General features: G+C 40.9%; 2 protein-coding genes across 3 annotated transcripts in view; both read right to left on the reverse strand.

Moving 5' to 3' along the window:
- UBA6 (ubiquitin like modifier activating enzyme 6) overlaps positions 1-7,557 on the reverse strand; it is a 32,065-nt gene extending 24,508 nt beyond the window's left edge. The window contains exons 1-7 of one of the 2 annotated variants that reach the window (XM_080386800.1): positions 6,993-7,557; positions 6,775-6,894; positions 4,640-4,711; positions 3,143-3,237; positions 2,298-2,326; positions 1,431-1,525; positions 801-912 (exon numbers count right to left, since the gene is read on the reverse strand). In XM_080386800.1, coding sequence (XP_080242926.1) covers positions 801-912; positions 1,431-1,525; positions 2,298-2,326; positions 3,143-3,237; positions 4,640-4,680 — 372 coding nt within the window. In that variant the 5' untranslated portion in view covers positions 4,681-4,711; positions 6,775-6,894; positions 6,993-7,557. The remainder of the gene's footprint in view (positions 1-800; positions 913-1,430; positions 1,526-2,297; positions 2,327-3,142; positions 3,238-4,639; positions 4,712-6,774; positions 6,895-6,992) is intronic. The other variant, XM_080386799.1, reaches the window with a different exon arrangement.
- Positions 7,558-13,569: 6,012 nt separating this feature from the next.
- On the reverse strand, positions 13,570-20,676 carry LOC308063632 (transmembrane protease serine 11E-like; the record flags this gene model as incomplete). Its single annotated transcript, XM_080386871.1, has 4 exons — positions 13,570-15,297; positions 16,047-16,306; positions 17,126-17,321; positions 20,493-20,676. The coding sequence occupies 4 exons, from the start codon at positions 20,674-20,676 to the stop codon at positions 15,134-15,136; spliced, it is 804 nt and encodes a 267-aa protein (XP_080242997.1). The 3' UTR covers positions 13,570-15,133.
- Between the last annotated feature and the right edge of the window lie 114 nt (positions 20,677-20,790).

Here is a 20,790-nt window from a genome sequence, read left to right on the forward strand (position 1 = left end):
ATCTCAGAGAAAATGTGGATCATTAATTCTAAGATTCAAGTTAGCAAAACAAATACAAATGATACTCATCAGTGTGCACCAAGAAGTCTGCACAAGTCTTAAGTACTGGTGCTTAGCAAATTGAAGGCATAAAATTTCTGCAAGCATTCTTTTAAATTTTAGGATAGTATTGGGTTATAAAGCATATGCACTGTATGCCATTCAGTTATACATGGCTTGTTATAGCTGAGACATTCAGAAACTTGGTGAGCTTGGGTATAACCAATACCCCACAGTAAAAGTTCCCAATTCAGACTGAGCCATGCACACAGGCAGCAGACAGATGACTGAACAACTCAAAACATCCTCATTTCACCACAGAGGAGTTTATGTTTCATTAGATACATACAGAAATGATGTTTCTAATCATATAGCCCGAGTTTCTACTGCCTGGAATACTGCACACAAAATACATGTAGAACATATGTGGTATGTAGCTGCAACAAAAAGTGACAGGTTCACCTTCAAACAAACAAATAAAAAAATTGTATAGCAACCTCATTTAGCTATTTATTGTCATAGTAAATTCCATAGTAATGTCATAAGAAAGTGCTAGGAACACAAAACCACCATTTCAGTCTTGAAAAAAGCAAGCACCATTTCATTAGTCCAAACACAAGACCTACTTCTTTCTTTACATCATCTCAAAATGTACTGTAAAGTTTGTTTTCAATTTATTTACTTATATTTAAAAAAAATAATAGTTCAAGTTGGTTACTCTGAGCAAAATACCACATACAACTGCTTTAAGAGTGACATACCTGGTACTGCTTTAGAAAAGATAGATCTGTGGTTTCATCCAGCGGCACAGTTGATGCTGCTACATGGACATATGGATTGAGTTCTGCAATATGATGAAGTGTGGCCTCAGCCCTGAAAGAACAACAACTTGCAAGTTTTTTATGCATCTACAAAATTGTATTTTCAATACAGAATTTCACACATGCCCTACAAAAGTCCCTCAGGAAGTCTCCTGGCAACAACCACCAACTCATTTATTCACACTTAAATTCCAAGTAGGTCTGAGGAAAAAAGCTCTGTCCAATACACAACAGAACTTATAGTCTGGTGTCAGGACTGTTTTCTAGTCTCACACAGATGGCTGAAAAAAACCAAGGAAGAAAGGCACCCTGGCCACCACTATTAAACTTATATTACAAGCCTCCAGCTGCAAGAAGTCAGATGTTTGACTCAGAACTCCAGTCCAAACCTAGACTTCCCCTAATACTATCTGGGCATTGCACTCAAAGCAAATAATTCCAGAGAAAGGGTTTAACAACTATTTGAGATGTATTAGCAGCTCTTGAACAATGAACTGTTATTTTTGCTGATGGTGAAACTGTTACTCCTAGTCAAGTACAGTTCTCCCTTTCCACAAAGACTTCACTAACCTGTTCCTTTGACTGGTAATATCATCTTCATGGATGAAGAAGTTGATACCCAAATCCCATTTCGTGCACTGCTTGGTGTCATGAACTGTAAGAGCCTAAGAAAGTTCAGCAAAAAACTTGTTACTGGAAAAAGTGTACATGGTCATAGCACACAAAAATACAGACTAAGCCCCACATAAAATGCTGGAGGACTGCAGAAGATTTAGTTGTACCACATAAAAGAACAAGTTCCTCCAACCCCCTTTCCAAGAAAACTTTTACTGCTTGAAAGATAGAAAAGCATCTGCCATATACATTTCATTAAGCATTTTCCTCCCAGCTTGCAGTGATGAGAGGATGACTTTTGCCACACTGCGATTAAGGGACAATTGTGAACTGTAAATTAATGCACTCCCAAAATTATAAACAAAGGTTTTTCTAATCGGAAGAAAAGAGTTTTTAAATATTTCTGCCCAGTAGAATTAATCCTAGCAGCACAAGGATTAAAACAGTCAACCATTCCAATGTCTACACAAAAGGATTCTGATGAATGACAGATTACGATAACATATTTTGAATAGTTTGGCTTTTGAGTTTATACCACTTCATTTAGGAGAGCCCACTTTGCACAAAAGGATTCAATGTCTGATCAGCAACTGGCTAAAATATTACATGAGGTATTTCAGAGTGCAGTGGACATTAACGAGAGACTCCAACCATATCACTAGAACACCCAGATTATTAAGAGTTTTCACCCCCAGGTCCTCAAATGCTTTGTGATCCTTCTGCTGAAAGACAGCTTAAGAAACTTTGTTAGCTATCTAGTAGCGTTGTCCCTTTTTCTCCTGCTCACCCAAGAATACCCAACAACAGAACCGTTTTACATACCTTAACCCCAGCCAGAATTATATTTTTGGCTGAAAAACAAAACAAAACATAAAGAGAGAGGGACCGTTGCAGGTTTCTTGCAAATCTGTAACTGAATAGTTATGTGGGCGGACAAGAACAGTATGTCATTGCTAAGAACTTCCCAGCTTAAGCGTTTGTTCTCTTACATTTGGCTCAAGCATTCTACAGCACCACTGAAAGCAGAGTAACATGAGCAAGGTTAAAAAGGCTCCCTACATTTGTCAGCTGTTCAACTCACAACTGTGATTACAGAGACACTAATGACAATAAACTGCAAAACCCCATGACTCTCTTGTAGGATCTGGTGCAGAGTACCATTACAACCAACTGAAAGGGTAACACCCCAGGTAAGAACCAGCCAGCACAAGTCTTGCTCACAGAGTAAGGGGAATTGTTAAGGAGTGTCTTGCACCAGGGCAGTTGTGCAACTGAGTGGAAGATGCATGTTTTCTACCCGTCTCTCCCGTGCCTCCCCCATTTCCTACATCGGGATAATTCAGGCTATAGCTGTTCCTATATTACATTGATTCTGATGCCTAAAGGAATACCTTTGATTATCCACCCTCAACCTTCACCTAAGAAGCAATCTGGCCCATGGAAGCACATTTTAAAGTAAAATTTGAAATGTTTTTCTAGTAAAAAGCTTACTAACAAAAGTCCAGGATCTTTTCTGTACCTGTGACGTTACTCATACACATCATACAAATACAAATTCACTCAGATACTTCGGACATGCTTATCACATCTAAAATAAGATTTAAAAGTATTCTGGGACAGTATGTTTACACACACTTGTGCCTGCTTAAATAAGTGACCTAACTTACCAATCTCCACACCAAGACCACCCATACCACTCAGGAATACGTGGGACTGAGCCATCTTCTGCATTGCTGTGTCTCCAAGAACATACCTCTGGCGGCTACAGTAAAGGTAAATCCCAATCAAACAGGATACATACAAAAGCAGTGAAAAATTCCATTATTTCCAAAAAAGTTAACATATTTTCAGTTATTCTTTCAACCCAATCAGTTTCTAATCCTCAATACCACGTCCTGCAGGTGAGTGTGTGTCTCGTTAAATATGCACAGTTATATTTACCAGCCCCCCATTCAACAAACAACTGAGGACATAACATTCATGTATCTGAACTGCACAGCACTTTAGGAAATAAATATCCATTGAATGTAATACTTGCATTTACAATCCATAGTGAAATGCATTTAGTACAGACCTTTTAAGTGCCAGGTTTTAGAGAAGAGAAATAATTTTAAATCGGTGTAAAACCTATTCAGGATACTAGGAATTTTGGAATTAACTATTGAAGCCAGAAGCATGCCAAAGAATTTCATTGTTATCAGAAATGTTCAAACCAGAGGGAGCAGCAGCTTTTGTAGTCAGATCTTGAGCTCTGAAACACTCTGTTTCCAGCTATACAATTAAACCGTTCTAAATAATACCTTTTCCACTAAGGAAAAGTACAACTTTCATAAGACTAGTGCCAAAAAGTAAAGTGATACATACAACACAGGAAGCATTGCACTGAATTAAAAAGAAGGCTTTTATTTGTTTATCAAACAGGTGATTTATTTATTTTTAATATATAAAGAAGCTTTTCACTCCACCATGTTTTTCCAGGGACTATACTATTTGTTCCAGTACAGCCTCTGTGAATTATTGCCATGCCAAGTGATTTCAAGCCACTACCACTAACAAATTAAAATCCAAAAAATAAAAAAATATTTTTAAAGAAAATCTACCAAACCCCCGACACCTTGAAGTCTGTAGGATAACAGAGATACTGGTGATGTTCATGAGGACAGAGAAGTATGGCAAATTCATAATTTCATGAAGGAGATATATTACATAATATTGAGAAGAAAGGCAAAAAAGAAGGCAGTGAAAGAAGAGGAAGAGCAAGAAAGAGCGGAATATATACTTTGTCAAAGGGGAAACCAACTAAAGGCAGAAAGGAAATCCATATTATAAACCGAGGAAGTATTATCCTTCTTTTCCAAGAAAGCACACATTATTGATACTACTGGAATTTTGTACAACTCCATAGTATTTGCCTATGCTTTTTACTGGTGTAATACTAATATGGTCAGAAAATACCTGTTCTGAGACCAATAAAGTAACAGTTTTACAGCAAGACGGATTGTATCTTCAATTCAACCAGTTGTCACTGTTAACTTTGCAAGATGTGGGTTCTCTTTCACTTGCTGAACAGTTTGGGGGTTTTGCCTTACAAAAGGAGAGTCACAGCAGCGCAAGTACACACATCTTCACCTAACCAGCAATTCCTAAAAATCAGGTATTCTTACCTATACAAAGCATCGTCAATTTCCATAGAGTCTGCCGCCATGGTGCAATGTGATTTGTTTATACTAGAAAGGCTACAAAAAGAAATAATCTGGTTACATTGTATGTAATTTCACAGTTGTCCCCCCCTGCCCACCCCATTCAACTCTTCAACAGAAGAACTGGAAAACAGAAAAAGTGATGTCACACAGGAATCACTTGGAACATTAAGCAGCCTATAGAACACCACAGCATCTAGGTAATTAAAACACATAGGAACCAGAAGACAAGGACCCCCAAACCTTTAATAAATGTTTTCAAAATACACACATACTAATTTCCCTATGGAGGAGAAGCAAGAATTTTGTATTTGCCACAGTTAGATTTGCTAAAAGTACAATTTCATTTTATATTAACAGCTCCAAGCTGTTTGAGTTGCATCTACCCGATTGCTGCTTTTTTTTGAAGAGAAGACAGGAGAACCCTGAATGACTAGGAATGGTTATTTACACTGTATTATTTCCATGTTAATTGAAAATCCTTAGGAGACAAGTTACTCTTTTAGCTAACCAAAGAAATCAATGCCCAAAGATCCAAATTAATGCAACATTTAACTAAGTTAAAGTTAAACAGTTCAACAGAATTTTAAGAAAAAAACTAATTTATGCTATTAAGGCCTTAAATCATTAGCAAAGACTTTTTCATTGTTCAGTTACTTTAGTGATAACTAAGCACTAGGATTAGGAACAAAATGCCACTGGGCACCTTGTTTCTAGTTAGGCAGGCTGGGAACCGGTGCATCCTGGACCAGGCAGGTGACCGCAAGCAAATACAGGATGAGCAAAACAGACTCCGTGTCTGACCCAGAACATCAGTTCTCATTACTACTAGGAAGGTGCATCTCTTATTTCAACTCCCTACAAACTGCCTTGGAAACCAGACATGACAACCCTTTTTCCTAAGAGACTTAAACGTAAAGGCTCTGACATACTAAAGACTTTTTTCTCTGACAGCATTGATATACCCTAAAACAGCTTTCAAGGCAATCTTGCCAAAAGGTTAACTCCTATTTACTGTTCAGATGGTTTTGGCAAACATTTTAACATTTCTGAACAGTGGCACCTGCAGCCTGTCATAACTTGGAGACTATAACATTCTGACCTGAAATTTGTCCTTTTGATTTTTTAGGCTGAATTAGAAAGTGAAGTAGCACAAAAAGGGACAGTTACACTGAAAACAGGCCACAAATCTCACCAGTTAAGCTCTTCCTCAGTGTGGATACTAGCTCCTACACATAAACTAGCACATAAGACAGTCAACATGAGGCACCTCCATCACAATCTACACCATCAGTCACTTCAGTGCAGCTCCTGTGCCTTCACACAAGGGCTGAAGACAAGCAATTCCCATGTTATTAGATCATCATAGGACCCAGATCTCAAGCCAGAGAGCAACACACCTCAGCTGTGAGCCATGGGCTTCAGTCCCCTGCTTAGGTAAAATCCTTCATTTCAGCCATCACCTGGGATGCAAGACTGGAAGTTCCCCTCAAAGCAAGCCAGTGCCATCTCGTAACAGCCCTGAGCTATTCCCAAGCAGTTCCATTCCTCCACAAACAGCACAGACACTCTGGGACTGTCCAACATAAACAGATTGTGGTACTAAGGTAGGCAAGGTGATTCACTCCTGGATAAAAACACCCAGCTTTCTCTGCTGTGGTTGCTGACAGCCATCTCAAATCAGCATGCTCTCCAAAACAGCCTTTTGTAAACAAGGATGTGTGATCAACCCACAGGAGAACCCTCTCCACCTGTATCACACAGACCCATTTGACAATGGTTCTTTCCAATATATTTATCAATTCCCTGTTCTCCTCCTGCATTCTCTGTTACAGCCGAGCTGCTGCCAGCGCACTCATCAGGTACAGCAAAACACCTCCTTCCAAGAGTACTTAGTGCTACACTATTGTCAAGTGGCTCTAGGGCTAAGTTTTGTCAATGTATTCCCGCATCCAAGCTGTGTTTCTCATTTTAGTTCAATTAGTATCGAATCTGTCTCAAAGAAAGGCAAGTAATACCGGGGGGAGGGGGCGGGGGGAGAAGCCATTCCCACATTGATGTTCTAGTTCTTGCCAGATGCTTGACATTTATACACTTGCCTGTTTCCTTTTAAAAGCCAATGTCACCAGTTTTAATGTCAGGCTTCTATTTAACTGTGTAAGTAACATCCTTCATTTTCTAAAGCCTTAGCTGCTTGTAGGACATAACCTAGGGATAAACTGAGAAATGACGTGTTACCACGAAGGACTGAGATGCTCTGAAGGGCAGCGAAGGCACAGGAGCTGCAGCAGTGGGCAGGTTTCACAGCGTTTCTTACCTCCGAGCCAGCACAGGCTAAAGCAGTATTAATTACTTGCTGTTCAGCAGGACGGGATGGCAGGGAGGCCCGGATTCATCCCACCGACCCAGGGTTTCCAGAGGCGGATCCCAGTCGACGCAGGCTCGGCGGAGGGAGGGAGAGGGCGCCGAGACCCGCCGCTGACTGCCCGGCCGGGCTGAGGGGGAAACCGGCACCTGGGACCCACAGCGGGGAGCCGAAACAGAGCCGACCGGCGCCGACACCAACCCCACCGGCCCCAGCAGAACCAGACCGGCTGCAGCTCCCCACCTTGCCGCCGCGGCTCTCGGGGTGCTCCGGGGGCGGCCACTCGGCAGCCCGGCCTACCACCGCGGGACCGGCAGCCCGCCCTCACCACCGCGGCGGCCTGGCGTTGGAGCGAGGCCTGAGCGCTGCCGGCGGGGACGGGGGAAGAGGCAGGAAGGGGGTGGGAAACGGCAGCGCCGGTGCCGCGGCGCTTCCCCGCCTGCGCCGACGCGAGGGGCCGGGCTAAGGCCGCCCGCCGCGGCCCGCCTCTTCCCGCGGGGCGGCGTGGTGGCGGCTGCCGGTCCTTCGTCGGTACTCTGCGGGAGGCGAGTAAGCCATTAAAAAACCCAGAACTTTCTGCCCAAGTAGTAACACACCCTGTCGTTACTAAATAAATAAATAAATAAATAAATCCCCGTTGGGTTCAAGCATTACCCGTTCAGACGCTCAAGGCCACTTCTGAGCCCAGCTCCTGAGGTAACTTTGTCTCCACATCTTGCCAGGAGAGTGCCAACAAAATGTCACCTACCTCAAAAATAGGCAAAATTTCATTAAAAGGGGCTACAGAGTGAAGTTGCCAAATGCTAGAGAGCATTCAAAGCTGTAGAGGAGTAGAGGTTTGGGAAGAAGTGGTGAAAAAGCAAGCCTTTTCTCTGTCCTGACCAGGGTTTGGGGAACTTGCAAGGGCAAGAGGACCCAAGTTTTTTCTTCTTCGTGAACACCCAATGCATTATTTTAGCATTTATCTCTAACAGCGATGGAGCAACCCTCCACGTCTTCCTCAAGATTTACACCTCAGTCCAACATGCAGCTTTTGTACGGAATTAGTAACAAAGTCTAAAAGTAGGTGGACAGCATTGCGTTGGTTCAAACGTGAGCTATAGTTCGGCAGGGTCAGGGTGAGAGCGCCTCTCTGCCCCACAGCTTTTGTCGCACACAGAAAGATGTGGTTAAATTTCAAAGAACCACTAGAGGCCACCAGACGTCTGAAATGCTGGGCTGAAAGAAGGGAGAAAGAGAGAAAGCAGTTCAGTTCTTCAGGATGCCCAAAGCAATCCTTACCAGTAAAGGAGTTGGCATTTAAGGCTGATATTCGCTTGGTAGCTTTTTCACGTAATACATAAAAATCAGAAAATGCAAAATTCAAATTACTTCCATTATTTCAATAAAGTCATTTCAAAGAGCAGTGTGTGTACCCGATGAACAGAATTAACAGGAGTCCCAGCTATAAAGGGGGGGTGGGGGAACTGGAGAGTTTAAAGACAGCAAAAAATGTCAGCTTCAGTTTTGCCACTTTGCTAGTTTTTAGTTCTGCCAGTTATTTTTACCTTTAATTTTGTTTTTTCTTTCCTTAAAAATGAGTCTTTTTTTAAAAAAAAGGTTAAACTAACAATTCTTATTTTTAAGAATTTACCAGTCAAATGCATTGTGAAATATATATATATATATCTGCTACCTACCATCTTTCTGTTGTGGTCATTGCATTTTTTAGGATACCAGTCACTTTGATATGCAGTCATCTCACATGAAACAGATTTTGCATAGTAATAGTGAACACGGATAAGCCTTTTGTCTAAATGGAGAAACAGCAAGATTGGGTTAATTCTCATAGAACAGTTTAGCAGTAATTAAGCAAATACTAACCATCAGTGAAACTGTGAATATGGGCATTCTAAGATAAATTGCCAAATAAAAATGGACAGATTCTGTTTACCCCAGAAGCCAAAGAACCTCGTTCCCAAATGCATCAATTAGTAGGTGAACTCAGGAGCCTTCCACGTTGCTGGTACCAAATAAAAAAATATACGGGTTTCTCTCGTATTTCCCAAGACTGCAGAATTTGAAACATTTGGAGTCATTTGACTTTTCTTTTCCCCCATAGACTTCTCTTTTAAAAATTTATACGTAACTGTAGAATCTTAGTAAAATTGGTTAAATAAATTAATTTTAAATGAAATCCAAACTCCGTATTTGTACCATGTTGAAGTCAGCTATGGCTTTTGAGATTGGCAAAAGCTGTGACACAAGGCTGTCAGTTTACTGACTTGCTGAAGCAATGAGTGATATGTGGCTGTGGTCAGGAGAACACCACTACCTCTGGACTTGAGCCTACCCATGCCCAAAATCTCTGACTTCAGTTTATGTGCACTACTGTAGATTCATTCCGCACACAGGTATTGAATACATCTTTAAACCCAATATTCTCAAAAGGAGCTGAAGCTGATAGAGCTGTAAATCTCCTTTCCATCTGCTGGGAATACCCCACCCACTTGCACTTTTTAGTCTTCTATATTTCCTGATTCCCAGACACAATTTCACATTCTTAATGGGGGGTACAAAGTAGGGATGTGATGGATTTGTTTCCCTGATCTATTTAGTTAATAAGCAATTTAGCAGACAAAACTCTATGTAGTTTTCTCTCTAAAAATGCGTTATTTGAAAGACTAAGACCAACACAATTCCATAGCGCACAGGCCAGTGCAGAAATGACCATAAATCCACATCGACATCTTTCAGTGGGTTTCCAAACATCCTGCCATGGGCTATGGCTTGCCACCAGCTCTCACAGGAGCGAGGTGCTGGCTGGCAAGGCTTTGTCTCCTCTTTCTGGCACAACATGCGGTGTAGGAGTGCTTTGCTGGCTTGTTTAAAAGGACTCCAGCTTCCCAGTGGGGTGGGCCAAAGGATCTTATCACTTAAGGCTGCTCTAGCAAGCAACAGCTTCCTAGAAACCATGTTAATAATGTTGTTAAAATCCCAATCCAGATAAACAAGGGCACCAATTACCCAAGCTGAATCCACGCTGACGTGCAGGAATGCATTTCCAAAAGCAAGAGCCAGCTTTTCCGTGCTCGTGCATCTCTAACACAGGCTGTGAGTTGCCAGATAAATATTCATTGGGTTAAATAACAACTTTTGGCTCTCGGTCTTTCTAATTGGTTAACAGGAACGGCAGATAGGGAACTGGAGTTTCTACAAGCTTTACTTACATAAGGAATCCTGGTGACAGATTGCTGTCATTCAATCAGATGTCCTCATATGATCAGGCCTTGTACAATCAGCCTCTTATTTCTTTCCTATTTATGCTCCAGGCTGAAAATTAGCATTGGGCAAGCTTCAAACAACCCAATTTGAATAACCAGAAGCCTAAAAGATGTTTCTCTATGCTTTAAATCTGCTTGAGAAATCTCAGGAGATATCAGGAGAAATCTCAGAGATAGGTCAGCTGAGTAGACCTCACTACAGCCAATTTCCAAGAATGCCATGTTACAAGGATAAGTTTTTCCAAGGCCAGAAGCAAGGCACTGGATTCTTGGATGAAGCTTCAGATCCATTCTCAAATTTGCATAGTGCTAGCTTAACTGAAATTCATCTTTGAGTATTTTAAAAAAGCATATGTCCTACCTTGTCTTTGCTGAAATATCTGTAAAGCTCCAACTATTGTTAAAGGCAAAATTCCTAGGATGGGGAGTAAACAGAGAGCACTGCAGTTTTAGAATAGTCTTATATCAAAAAAAGGAAGATTAGTCTATTTTGCATCATATACAATTTTTAGCTTGGTTATTATTATGCAAAAAAAAGGACAAAAAAGGAGCAATTGTTTTTAAATACATTTAATGTATTGAAACATATTACCTTTATATTGTTTAAACCCTTGCTAAATCTTATCATCAACAATAATAAAATGTTTCTAAAAATCTTTTCTTTAATCATACAATGTTCTCTTATTCTAGGGCAGAAGACAGAGTCTTCATAAATAAAACACTGACATGAAGTATAAGACAAACCCAGGCCAGACAGTTTGCGAAAAAATTTGTGAAAAGTGCTTCTGGCTGGCTCAGGACTCCCTGAGTAAGGTAGACATTCTCCCACACACCTCTTAGTATTTGGCCTCTCACAAGAAAATCTGAAATAAAGGCTGCCTTTCTCATTTTAAATGCATTGTATATATACATGTCACTTACAGTGTGAGGTAGGAACCAGTTTATAGTGGTTGTATCTAATCCGGGCCTCACCCCCTCATCATTGCCCCTCCATTTGCTAGGCAAAAAAAACCCAGATATAAGTGCAAAACAAAGCCTTAGCTATCTATGACAGTAAACTACTGTTTCCTTTTGATTGCAATTCATCAGCTGGTTATAACGAAGGACACTTGTCATGGTTTTCACCTTCAAAGCAGTAAGAGGCACAAAAAACTAGATGTATTTTTTTTTCCCAAAGGATGGCTTCAAAAAAGGGGGACCTGAACACTACAAGAAAACAGTGTTTCCAGGTGACCTAATCCAAAACTCCATGAAGTTTCTATTTTGTAACTGAACCTGGCCCAGAGTAAATTCTTAGTTGAAAAATAGCAGCAACTCAATAGTGCATAAATGACAAACTTCATCAATAAATTAAGGAAACTGATTTGCTGCACCTAACTATCCTCCTAACTGTCCCAAGATCCTTTTCATTTTATAATGCACATGGACAATCAGAATAAAGTTTCTACTATTCCAAAATTAAAATTAATCTAAAACCTTCAATACACTTATTTCTTAGATAAGGCATCTTGTCTTTTACTGAAATTCATAGATATATAGAAAGACTGAAAGGAGCATAATAATAAGACTACCCCCTCCACCACCAAGGCTTCTATCCATAGGTAGACTTGTAATTGAGGGTGTGAGTTTTCAAGAAATACCGAGCATCTCATTCCCAGGGATGCTGATTATTGGACAGCTTGCACAGTAGGAAGGCTGAGGAGGGACCCAGTTCTGAGCAGAAGGGCAGGCAGGATGCTTCAGAGAAATTTTCAGCTGTAGTAGGTTCAGCTGTGGGGCTTGCAGCTTCTTTCACGTCTCATACAGACTCCTGTGAGTCCTGCATTCACAGCCTAAGCAGTCCAGTGGCCGTTCAAAGACTGCAGGAGACAGTACTGGAGTGACATTTTGGATCCTCATATTGAAGACCTGGGCTCTAAGGAACAGTAGTAGTCACTGCACTGGACTCCCTTCCATCAGCATTCCATGAGATGTCATGCACAGAGGTAGGTAAAGTGCTCAGTTGGTGTATAAGGATTGCATTTACTCTGAAGTTCTTATCGGGACTGTTATTTAATATGAAATTACTCTTCAGCCTCATAAGACAGGACCATATTCATTCATGGCAGAGACAAATTCATCAGTGAAGCAAGACAGTATCACTAATTGCTTTCTTTGCAGTGAGGTGGTTTCCACTGGCTGGCATGACCTTAGAAAAGCACTCTATTTCTTGAATGAAGAAGGTAATTCCCAGTTTATTTGTGGTGAATATTTATTTTTCCTTTAGCACAAATTTCAATGCTGGGTTTTCTTCCAGGGACGTTGTTTGTGAGGACACACTTATTTTACAAACAAATTCGAGCAAAGCTCGTGTTTCTATATCATAAGTATATTGTGAGCGGAGCAGAGTAGATCTAGAAGGCAACTGGTACGGAAGTAGCAGCACAGTATTGTGATAAAGCACTTCAACAATAGCACTTTCAAGTAACTTGAACTTCACAGAATCCACAAAAAAAAATTCCCGTTATGAATGTGCTTCGAAATAAGATCAGGCTTTTCTCATTTCCCTTCCGACTTACTGCAAGCACAGAAATCCTCCTTTTCCTTAGCTAAGACCTACCCTCAGTCCTGGCTGACCCACTGTTAGCTCTCAAGGCTACTGAGCAGGGTGAGCCTGCAGGGTCTCGGCTGTGGTCAGTACAGATGACAGTCTCTAACAAGAATAATAATCAAGGGTTCGCTTTGTTACAAACACAGCTGTGACAGCATTTGCTTCACTGGAGGAAGAAGGTTCAGCTTCAGACCTCAGCCATGTCTGAAGAAAAAATTATTATTTTTTTCTTTCCTGGAAAATGTTTGTATTTATAAACCAGGTAAATTGGTAGCTTTAAAATTTTTAAGTTTAATGATGTCAGTTCATAATTCCTGATAAGTGAGAACGTTTCAAGGCTCAAAGATGAGGCAAGCAATCTCCTGTGTTTAGTATAAATTCACAAGGGGTTAGGATCTCTGACTGCAAAGATAGCACTTGCTGCAGGCAAAGGTTGCTTCAATTAAAACTACATAGGAATATATATACTAAAAAAATAACCTTTCAGAATTACAGACAAATATGAGATACGTGTAGTTTATGTAGTTAAATCAATTTTTGATTTTGGAATTAGATGCCAGTTTTTGAGGTAATCCAGTCACGGAAATAAGTCACTCGTGTGTAAACTCCAGGTTTATTTGGTTTGGCACATTCGTCTCCCCAGCTCACTATTCCCACGAGGTACCACATCAGTCTAGAGTCTGGAGTAACCAGTGGTCCCCCAGAGTCCCCCTAGAGAAAGAGGAGAGGGAGAAAAAAAAAAAAAGAAAGAAAAAAGATTTCATGGATCAGAAGGGAAAAATACAATTCTTTTCATAGACAAGAGGGTATGTCCAATAAGAGAAGAAAGGAAGTGTTATTTCAAGAGCTTCCATTTGTGCAGAAACCAGGTTGTTCCTGAAACTTGAGTCTGAAGTCTGTGGCTTTTTCCTGTCTGCCATGAGACCTCCTGACCTGTCTCTGTGGCTGTACAGTTAAAAAACAAAACAAACAAGCAAAACCAAAAAAAATCCCCAAAACACTTCTGTTTTGTGACATGCTGCTTCCCAAGTGCCTCGTCTTCCTCCTTGTACAAAGTTGAGAAACACAAATACATGCAGCAATCTGACCCAACAAGAACTTTTTCTTTTTAGAGTAACCACTATTCTTTCAACAAATTTTTAGTCACTTGCAGCAATAACATTTCAACAAGGATTTAATCAGGAACTTCTAATTAGATGCTATCTCCTGAAGATGTTAGCCACTTTCAAAGGCTGAATTCAGACACTGTTAGTAGTATGACATAGTAATAACAGTTAAACTGGAAACCTTACAGGCTGAAAGGCAATCCTCACACAACAGAAAAATTCCCCATCTTCCGCCAAAATACTTTACTGAAACAAACAGCAGTTGCACCCTTGTCTTCAGGTCTGTTCAATGCTGAGCCAGACAGTAACAGAGAAATTGAGCCTCGGCAACTTACTCTGCAGGGAGTTTTGCTTTGGGCCTAAATCTGTAGGACTGGAATTCTAGAAAGGGTCTGTTTACAACAGCACTTAGGAGAACATTCTTTGCAAACAGTATAAACAGAATTTACCTTTTAAAAGTTATCATTATGGGAATATTTTTTTTTTTTTAACACAAGCGTTTCCTTGCAACATTTGCAAACCTGCACAACACATGTATTCTTACCATTCCATTTACAGCTATCTTCCTTATAGTTCTCTTCTGACAGTTTTCCTTCAACTGATCCAAGTCTATCACCAAAGATCATATCACAACAGATCTGTTCTGAGATGATCCAGTCCAGAACTTAATTTCAATGAGTCATAGTGCATTTTTGCTGGCAACTTAACTGCTACATTCTTAAACTTTTTCCTTCCCAACTACACAGATGTCTGGTCTTGGCTACTTGAGACATTTAATTTTTATCTCATATTTACTGTTTCAGCTTTTATTATCTCTGTCAATGTCTTGTCATACCACTTTGCAAGCAAATTGTTAAGATTTACACACAAGAAATCATGAGAAGCAAATGGTCTTGTAGTGGCTATTCTGAGTTATAGAATAAGAATGTCATTTCATGCTATGAAAGATTTAAATTCTAAATATAATACTAATTTAGCTCTCTTAGTATGGGTTTTATGTGCTAAATTATATGTACTAAATGCTATTTCATTTTACAACATAATTCCTGTTTGAATGGAGCCTGTTTAAAGGACTAATACACCATCAGTTAAGATCTGGTCAATCAGATACTGGAGATTATAAAGTTTTCCTTTCTAATTTTCAGCTACAGTTACCTGACAAGCATCTACTCCTCCTTCCAAGTATCCAGCACACAACATCCTGGGTGTTATGTCCCCATCGTACACTTCTTTTTTGTTGCAAGTGTTTGAGTCAATAAGTTTCACTGTTGCTTCCTGAAGAGCATTTGGAGTTGGACCTGTGGGAAAATACAGCTTGGGTATCAACAGAAATAGGATACAGGTAAAATATTTAAGGTTCTCTTTATGGAGGACCAGCTTGACTTGGTTTAACGTGGAGGTTTTTCTTATTGATCTGTCTAGATTAGGCCCTTAAGGAAAACAGACATACTCATAGTCTCACTTAGGAACTGTACCATTAAGACAGAAGTAACGATTGCATGGAATGTAGTGCCTTAAGTGTAAACCCATATGTTTTATACATGTTCCATATAATACCATGCAACACAAATTACCTAGCATTTGAGCAGATGATACAAAATGAAGACATCTTGGTTCATTGCTAAATCTGCTCTTAGCATGGCCTGATAAGAGTGCAAACTTGGGTAAGTCACCATCTGCAGCTCACTCTGCACATTTATTTGAAAGGCCACAGAGTTATCTGTAGCTTCTGGTTAGGGCTGGGAGAATATTTTTTTAGGTGCTATATAAACACATGCATGGCTGGACTGTCTGTCTTAAGAATTTACAATATGACATGAAAAGGCTGGAAAAAGGGAACAGTCTTCCTGTTTTCTGCTTCAGTGCTGTCCAGTCTAATTTTAGAACAAGAAATGGCTGCTTATGATTAAACAGACCTATTGCTTATAGACAATGCATTAGGCTTGCTGCCATACAACATATGGCTACAGAAGTGATATCAATTCAGTAGCAGATCAGAGCCACTGTTTATGTAACATACAGGTCACCTGGTAGACTCAGGACTCACCATCATTGGTAAGTGCTCCCCAGCCAGTGATGACAGCATAAATATTGTACGGAAAAGTCTCAGATGGCTCAGGCAGACAAACACGGTGTATGCTACTTGTAAACTCAACTCGTTTAGAGAGCTGTACAAGTGCAATGTCATAATCATGTTCTGGGTACCGGTACTTTTCATGAATGATAATAGTCTTGACTGATCGTTTCAAGCTTGGTGGCTTCAAAAGAGCTCCAAAAGTAGCAGTCCACTTCTGAGGGTGACTCATACTGGAAAAGGTAAGAGGGCTGTAAGTATTTAGCTGTAAATATAAGTGTTCAAAACTTTAAACTTGGTAAGCACCTTTATTGTAAAGCTCCTTCAAGCCAGCTCCCTATTAGATTCTTAAGGCATCCATCACTTTCCATAACACTGTGTCCCATGTAATTGTGGGCTGCTGATAGAAGAGGGAAATGCTGCATTCCCTCCTCAACCATGGTCTCATACTCCTCCCCTGCTCCTTGCCCCTGATCTGGCCATTGTATGGCCACAGCGTAATCAAACCAAAAAGCTCCGCTGCTAGAAAACTCATCATCTCCATTAGTCTTTTTGCATTTTAATAATTTGTTCAATCAGCTGTTTCATCTTACATGCCCTGCAGCTTCACAATTGCCATGCTTGAAACAAAAAAGTGCTGGGAGTGCATGGCTGAATGGAGCGGTAGGTATGTGGGATTATGCTTCTGGTAGCAGCCTGCAGTGGCGGCAACCTAATTGTAACATGAAGGAGCACCTTTAGAAACTTTTAGTGCAACAGGAAACAAATACTCTGCCGTTTCAGTGACATTACCTTTTCTGCACTTCTTTGCTCAACATGCCAAATGACTATCGATTTCCACTCATACAATTGCTTGTTCTGCTGCAAAGAGTCAGTCTTTAATTTCTCTTTGAAACATTCAAGTGACAGGTCAGCTTAACCCTGGCTTTTGTCCTCCAAGGCAGAAAATTGTTCCCCTGGAAAGAGTCAGGGGAGTGATACAAATCCGGAAAGCCACATAACTTGATACACATGAGACACATTCTGCCGCAGATTCTAATATGAGAACTTACTCTCTGAAGCAGTGAGCTGCAGATACAAGCCACGTATTGCTGATGAGTGTTGCACCACAGCGATGGACATTATTGTATTGCAAACTAGCTTGCCACGGCCAGTCCCCAGTCTCTGCAGAAGAGAGTCCACCAACTATTCGCAATGATGATGATTTTGCCATTGACTTGACTGATCTATTCTGCCGTAACCCACAAACTGTCAAAGGAGAAAGAGTGTATTAGCTAGTCTTCTGTTTAGTAGATACGGCTGCGGAAAACATATGTAAAATTACACACCACATCAGTTTTCTAACAGTATTAACATCAATAAGAAATCATACCTTCCACCAGCCACCCAAATCAGAGATCTTCATGCACAACCCATTCTGTTAGAAGCCTGAATGAACAACTGACTATTATGGAAAGCCATGATGGCCAGCCATTCAGGTTTAGCTGTGTGATCAGCCCAAATCGGGAATCAAAACCTTCACCACACACCCAGGACATTTTCCAAATACAGGGATTGTCAACTTTGATGTCCCAGGTAATTTGTCATTAGGAAAAAACACAAACAAGGCAAAATGTAAGATGGGAATGATCAAAGCCATGGGTTTTTACCATGCATGCATGCATGCAGGTAACATCAGCAAGATGTCACCTGAAAACAGGCAACTGTGCGTTGTACAAATGCAAGTGAACCTGGAGCGAAACTTCAGGCAAAGAGATCACACTAACCCAAGCTGGAAATGACAAAGGCATGGATAACTCCAGCATGGTGAGCATCCATGACAAAAAGTATTATCCTCCAACCCCCCAGAGAAATGAAAATATCCATGATTTCAGCCACTAAACTCAGGATATTCAAGAGTAGCTGAAGCTCCCCTATAGCTTTAGAAGCTTCCTCAATGGACAGAGCTGCTTCAGCTGTCTTCTCTCATGCAAACAGCACCAAATCCATCTTACCTGGACCAAGACCCACTAGTTTTCATCCAGGCCCTGATTTCAGCTAGACATTAGGAAAGTTGAGACAGGACTATCCCAATTCATTGAAAAAGAGACAGAGCTAAAAATTATTTACATAGTGACAACACAATCCAAACCATTGCACTGCCTGTCTCACGCAGACAGTGACCCAGAGGGGGACAAAGCAGAAATCAATAGTATGTCACTGAAGAGCTGCCAGCCTCAGGGCCCTTGAAGTCCTCAGATGCAAAACACTAGAGCCACCGAGTGTGGCCTCTGCCCCTTTCTGCTGGGGTCTGCACAAGGTTATGTGAACAGTACCTCACAGTCAAAAGCAGCAGCAATAACACAGCAGATTGAAAGCTGTTCATAAATTTGAAAATAGAAGACAAAAAAAAGTCATACAATATTGAGAAGCTCAATTGCTCAGTGCAGAGTCTGCCCTGTTCTGAGATTTAAAGCCACAATGAAGGAAATCAGCCAAATCTAAATCTACTTGTCCAAAACTTTCTGTGTGAAAGGAAAACTGGAGAATATACCCTAATTAATAATATTGTCTGCACTAGTATGTTTCCCTCCAGAAAGCTATTGGTAATCCTCGACTACTGGTCCTAAAATTGCACAATCCTATCAACCACCTGAACAGTCAATGTCCAAAACTGGGGGAAAACCTCACAGTTCCATCAGTGCCCCAGAACATCAGCACCTAAAACGGACCCAAAACCTGATGATATTTAATCTTCTATTACTTGACGGCCTGCTGCTAAGAAACGGACCAAACCTTCCCAGAGTTAAAAGAAACCCAACTCATAAGCAAAGATTTTTGTAATGACTGTTAAATCTCCAAACAAGCTGACTTCCTCCTCGGAAAGGAGGAAATCTCTAACCCAAACTACCTCAACCTAACCCCCACAGCAATACCTTGAGGAGACTAATCACATTGCCTTATATTTCCAGAAGGAACAATTTTGTGCTACTAGCCATTCCAAAATCCAGAATACTTTCATTGTAACCACAGGCTGATATCTATGCATTTCCTTGTGGTCCTTCCTTCCTTCCTTCCAATGCATCCTGAGGAAAATGACATCTTCCTAATGTCTGTGAGCACACAGAAAGACATTACTCCAAACTTCTGCATGTGCCTAATTCTACCAGCTTTTGGGACACTTCTCACAGGCTGTGTTACAGGTCTCTGCTAGGCTGCCAGCCTTAAAGCACCAATTGAATAACATGCTGGTGCACGTTCAGGTGTAAATCTCATCACTTAACGTGTGTATAGGAAAATAACAGGTAGCAAGGTGGAGATGAACTGTTGCACATCCGCACATATCAAAGTACAAGAATCCAGTGTCCAAGACAAGCATATATGAAACAGATTCTGCAGTCACTGCTCCAAGATGCAGTTCTAATGCTTCACTACAGGGATACAGAGGACAGGATGTCTGTCCTGTGCAGACAGGATTAGACTTGACAGAATATTCTATTTAAGCATATGTTTTAATCAATTTATAATAGGGATTCCTTCTATCTATAATCTGCTCAAATATAAAATGCACTCAAATCCATGATAAGGACTCTCCTGCCTTTAGCACATTATAGTACACCTTTCAGCTAGCTGTCTGGTCAACTAGCAGTCAACTAGCCCAAGCAATTAAGTTCCTTTATTTATTGGAACTCCTCCTTGCTCACTCAGTTTTACTACGTACACCTAGGAGTCCCGTGAAATGTCTTAGCTTTCATCTAGAAACAATGGCTTTGCCTCTGCATGTCCAAATGCACGATGAAGCTGACGCAGTGTAAAAGCTCCCACTGGTACCAACAGCAGCTCCATCAGGGTAGTAAGTAAGTGTGTCCTGAACACTACAGTGCTCTGCCCTCTCTAAGTCCTCAGCTTCTTAGATGACATTTAAGATGCACCCTCCACCTTCCACACCAGGACTGCTGGAGGCAGAAGCATGCTATAGGCACTTACATAGCAAGACCTGCGAGTCTCCTCTCTGCCCAACTCTAGGGATTTCTATAGAGCCCTCAGCACTTGCTCCTTTCTTTCTCATAGAATTGCTGCTGCTGCTGCTGCTGATAATAATAATAATAATAATATACAGAAGGAATTTCTCACTGCAAAAAACTGAACGAGAAACTCAGTAGTGGGTGTAGACTTTTTCTAGAACTGATTTTAACCCCATTACCGCTATTTTCAAGCTAGTCTTCACAAGTATCCCAGAAGACACTAACAAAAAAGGCTTCCTTGTGACTGAGCAGGATCTCCATAAACACGTGGCTCATCTGTGTGAAGTACAAGGTCACATTCATTAGACAGAAGGATGAGAAAAAAGGCTTCTAAGGGCCAGGAAAAGTGCTCAGAGCCTATTAATGCTAATTAAAACAAACAGAGATTTCCTAGGTTTAAAAAGCCTTCACTTACTGTCATTGAAGAGGGCTTCTGCTCTTTTTGTGTCCATATCTGAAACAAACAAACAGTCAGGGTAAGGCCAGGAGAGACAAAAGGTTTCCCATCTGCATGGTTGTCCCACCCAACAGCTATTTGAGTCCAGGGCACTGCAGGAGGTATGGCTGAGGGGCCTGCTAGAGAAACCAGCGTAGCTCATGTATGGTCATGTTCTTGTGCTGGCTATTGCACGCCTCTCTGCCATGCTGCTTATTGCTCTTCGGCCAGCCAATATCCTCTGAGGACCAGGCACAGGGTCTCCCCCATGCTGCTG

Source organism: Falco punctatus, assembly GCF_963210335.1.
Source record: "Falco punctatus genome assembly, chromosome: 1".
In the NCBI taxonomy this organism is placed as follows: Eukaryota; Metazoa; Chordata; class Aves; order Falconiformes; family Falconidae; genus Falco; species Falco punctatus.